At 43.0% G+C, this 4918-nt stretch overlaps 1 protein-coding gene across 1 annotated transcript in view; it reads left to right on the forward strand.

The window, feature by feature from the left end:
* The window catches only part of ZCCHC7 (zinc finger CCHC-type containing 7), a 259249-nt gene extending 257025 nt beyond the window's left edge, over positions 1–2224 (forward strand). Inside the window, exon 9 of the mRNA XM_019516803.1 lies at positions 763–2224. Coding sequence (XP_019372348.1) covers positions 763–1217 — 455 coding nt within the window. The 3' untranslated portion in view covers positions 1218–2224. The remainder of the gene's footprint in view (positions 1–762) is intronic.
* Positions 2225–4918: the final 2694 nt, after the last annotated feature.

A 4918-nucleotide genomic window follows, 5' to 3' on the forward strand; every position in this document is an offset into this window, starting at 1 on the left:
CCCCCCCCCCGCAGAAAGAGGCCAGTGCCACTCCCAGGCCCAGCCCACAGCAGCAGCCCGCACTTGGCCTGCACACAGATCCAGGGGGCACACCACCATCCCCATGACTCCCCTGGGGGTGCACACAGATGAGCTGCTTGCAGCTCCATCCCGTAGACAGCACCTGCCCCAGGCCCAACTCCCCTCCTCCCTCACCATGGGGGCCTCGATCTGCCCTGCCCCTTCCCCACCAACAGATTTACCAGCCAGTCGCTTCTCTCCAAGCTCCCGGACTGGCCATGTGCATGTTGCAGCTGTGCTCATGCACACAGCATTTATTGGTGACATAACCGGCTGTTCAGGCAAAAAAAGCTGATTGCCAATAATGTCAATTTTCCTTTTATTCGTGCCAACACTGCTGGAAATATCAAAGAAAGAAAAGACAGTTTAACTTTCAAAATCTTAGCCTGCATAAGTAGGCTGGCAGATGGAAAATGATCGTCTTTAAATAGAGCATATTCAGTGTGAAGAAAGTTACTGTGGAATCTCCCGGCAAATTTTTACTGTAACTCTTTTGGTTTTTGCTGAACTTTAAAATGATCCGATAAACTTCTGCCTCAATTTTTAGCAAAATTTTTACAAGAGTTTTTCTCAAATTCTTCAGATATCTATCCAGCCTGCAAGGGTCCACATATGCAGTTAGGAATTAGGAATGCCAAACAACTTTGATTTTCAGGCATTATGGCTTATATCTTTTAAAAATAACCTGTTGTTATTTTACAGAACTGCAGGAAGTAGGCCTTCTGCCAGTAGAATTCAAGAGACCATGCATGGAGGAAGAGCACATGAGGCATTGCCATAAGAAAAAGAAAAAGCTTTGGAAAGAGCATGACAAGCCTAGTAAAAAAGAAAAGCATCACAAAAAACCCAAGAAAAAGTCCCAGGCAGACAAACACAAAGACAAGAAGCAGAGGAAAAGTATTCAAAAGAATCAAGATGGAGAGGAGGACTTTCCTAGAGGATGCAAAGCACATGTGCCTAAAGCTAGCAAAAAGTATCGTCGCTCTGTCTTCCAGCCACATAGTGACAAAATGAAAAACACCCAGGAACTTGCAGAGGCAGTTAAAAAGAAGAAAAAAAAACAGCAAAATGAGAGAGACTGGAATCCCACCACTCATGAGAACTTATTCCTTATAAAACAAAGGAACAAAAAATGCAAACAGAAATCCAGATACTAATCTGGTAACAAACCTGGGTGTGGGGAGTAGGGCTTCACTCATCACCACTTTGCCATGGTATTTTTTTGACCCTCTGCTAAGAATTTAATGTAAGATTTGAATGCATGTCAAACCAGGATGTGTAAAGACAAGGAGCACAAAGCCTGTGACACTGTTCCTTGGAGAGAGTATTTTGCCTCCCTCTGTTCTTCAGCAGTTCCATCTGGTGAGCATACATAAGTGAAATCATACTGTAATTTTGGTAGTCTGCGTTAGTCTATAAGTTAACAAAAAGTTGATTATTTTTTGTTCGTTTGTTTGGCCTGGTGGGTTTTTTAGTTTTCAGTGTTGGGGGGAAAGGGTCCTATATCCCTCAGCATGGGGCCTATAGTTCCCTTGCCTCCTGACTTTAAAGAGAAGCTGTCACATTGTTTGGTGGAGAGGTTGAGGAAGGACAGGGAAGAGGAAAAAAACTATGATACGAAAACAGTCTGCTTGGTTAAGTCATTTTCTCTAGGGCACAGAGAATCATTTTCTTCCTGTTCTCCCAAGTGGAGTCTGCAGGGAGGTTATTGTGTTGTGCTTATGACATGACAGTCTTCTATCATACAAACTCTTGTGAGGTCACAAATCATCATCATGTCACTGCAAGGTGAAGTGGCAGGCACAGATAAAGGAGTTGAGCGTTGTTACATAATCTGTATCTGCTGCGTAAAGTATATGGCAAGGACATCTGTTAATGACTTATAACAGGCAAGCAGTTGGGTTTTCATCTTGAATTAAATGTTTTACAGTTTTCCACAATGTGGGAGTCTTGCTTTTAACAGACAGAACTACATAATAAGATATAAAACAAAAACAATTTGCCTGCTTCCAAAAATACAGAGCTAAAGTTTTCCTAATTTCATTTTTTTTAAGAAGTTGTTATTTTTGTACTCCAGGAATGAAACAAGTTGTCAAAAACTTTGTAAGAATAAATGCTGTATTAAAAGGCTTATCCAATAAACTTTTACTTGGGGGCACATGAAGAAATGCATCTGATGTATATTTTTGATGAGGAAAACAATAACCTGGTTTTCATTAATGAGGTGAAATTGTCAGTTCTGACCAGAAAGCTGTTACAGGACAGTATATGATGTATGTGATGCCCACCTTTCCCAGACTGCTGGAACTAGTAACTGGCAATATTGACTTCATGGGTAGTTCTCATGTAGGTCTTTAAAGACTGCCAGACTTGAAAAACTGCGTGGTGAGTAAGTTGTGCCCTGTCTACATGGGAAAACAGCTACGTTGGCAAAATCCTACAGGTATAAGTATATCAGTAAAATCCACTGTACTCTGGGATGAGTTCCCACAAGGGGACTTTTACCCAGATACGTATGCTGACACAGTTTACCAGTGCTGCTATGCTGAAATTACTTGGAGCAGAAATCAGCATAGTATTCTTATGCCAGAAGCCCTACTTCTACTTTGCAAGAGTTGTCCTGGCTGGTGGTTCCAAGAGAGTTTTGTTTAATTCTGTGTCATTCAATGACAGGTTTCTAGTGGTTTTAATTGCACTCTTGGAAAGGGTTTCCCTGATGCCCAGTCTGAGCCTTACTCCCCATCTGTCATGGCTCATATTCCTCCTTACTTTTCATGAGGTAGCCCAATGAGAACATTAATCTGCACCCGAGCTTTTGTTCAACTCTCTCAGCCAGCTCCCCAGACCCTGTTTTGTCTCATTAGTTTACTGATGTGGCTAGGCAGCCAGCCCAGCATGAAACCAGATACCGGAGGAGCTGGTTGTCTTTCCTGGCACTATGCACCATGATCTGTTCTTTTGTCATGCTGCAGTCCCAGCCCGAAGTCCAGGATGCATCACCCAATTCAGTTCATTCCAAGTGCCCATCTACACAAAGAGCCTGACCATATCCATTCCTCAGACCTGCACCCTGTTGGCTCCTTGAATTTGTAAACACAATAAATACATTTGTTCATGCAGGGCTGGCTGCCTTTCTGCAGGTCATGGGCAATCCAGCAAATTGAGATAGTTGTTTTCTGGAAATTCGAACCCAGGCATCGCAAAAGTGTGCAGAGGAAACCCCATGGTATGTATGTCTCTCCCAACAGAGACTTGGGAGAAAGAATTGCACCTTAGCAAGAATTCTTCCTCAAGGGATATCCAAAAGCCAAATTAAATGCGAGAGGAAAAAAGTGGAAACCCCCCACAGAATCATGCCCCTTGTCTCTCAAGCAGGTCATTGTGTAGCCCTTTCTGTTTCTTATCTACAGTACAGAAGCAATCATAGGCTCTCCTTCTTCCCCAATCTATTTGTGGTTGGCATGAAGCTCCAAGAATTGTAGTGATTTTCATCACCATCGAGGTCTTCCTTCAGAATGATCCTGGGTCTGGGTCCCACCGTAGGTCTCCCTGCACATCTTTCACAGCACTGGTTTCATAGTTTCATAGATTTAGGGTATTTGGCAGGTTCTGCACACCAGCCTTTCCCACAGTGATAGCCCATGTTGTTCACTCAGTGCAGGGAGAGATCCACTGGCTGTAGGGTTTGCAAAGCTTCTTGCTTCCTTTGGTTGAACCAGTTTGGGTAAGAGCCATAGTGTAGTCACCTTTGTGCAAACCCAGGGTCTGGGTATTCTAGGATCTGAAAGAAATATTCACGGTCTGAGTTAGGAGGGAAGTGGGAGACTGGCTTTGCTGTCATGACTGTACATGACACAAGATGAAACTGAACAGGAAGACCAGGGAAAGTAGACAAGACTTTGACATGTCCCATTGTCATCGCCTTTGGCTCCTGGGTACAGCTAGAAAACTGTTTGAAATACAGCTTATGTGGCCTGTTCCTTTCTCTGGCTTTTGGTATTACTCCCAGGAAAGCTGCCTCTTTCTACCTGGGACATTCAGTAACTACATATGTTCTAAAATGTTCCTTTTTATCTATTCATTTCTGGCACATTTTAGCCCCATGGGCATATGCCGCAGCCTCTGATACGCTTTGCCACAGTTGTTAGGCACTAAAGACCAGAAAGTTAAGGGAGTCAGAATATCTAAACAGCCACCTATTGGCATTTTTCCCACTAATAGTCCATAGGAGTTGGGCACCTAAATATCTTTGTAGATCAGGGTTCATATGCCTTTTGAAAATCCAACCACATCTGATCTGCATCTTTATGTGCCCGAAGTACCATAAAGAACCTGGCCCAAAGTAACTCGTGGGGAACAGCACTGTTCATTACATTGGCACTTACTAACAGGGGAGCAGAAGGAAAGGGGATGTCATTTGAACTGTGTTGAGCCTATCGGTGATCATTAGCAGGTAAAGTAGCTCAAGTTGTGTTTTCCTTGCAGCAGCTAGCCTGAGGTAACATCCAAACTGCACCTAGGTTATGTGAACACCTCTCTCTCAGAGGTGAGGCTGGCTCTGTAGCCTCAAATTTCTGCCTTGTAGGATAATGATCATGTTTGTTCCATTTTAATTCATCTGGAAGGTATTATTTTGATGTAAACAGACACAAACTAAAACCATGAACAGTGGCTTAAGGTCAAGTTTTCTTCTAATATCTGTCAAAGCTATTCCAGCCCAGCCCAAGTAGGGGTGTTTCATCAGTGCAGCTATACCAATACTTTGTATTGTAATCATGATCACACTGAAGAAAGAGCACAATGGTCAATTGTGATTTGAGCACAATTGTCAATTTCTTCACAAGAAAGAGCACAATTG

The sequence above is a fragment of the Gavialis gangeticus genome, unplaced genomic scaffold (assembly GCF_001723915.1).
Source record: "Gavialis gangeticus isolate Ggan-Ray unplaced genomic scaffold, GavGan_comp1, whole genome shotgun sequence".
NCBI classification, from domain to species: domain Eukaryota; kingdom Metazoa; phylum Chordata; order Crocodylia; family Gavialidae; genus Gavialis; species Gavialis gangeticus.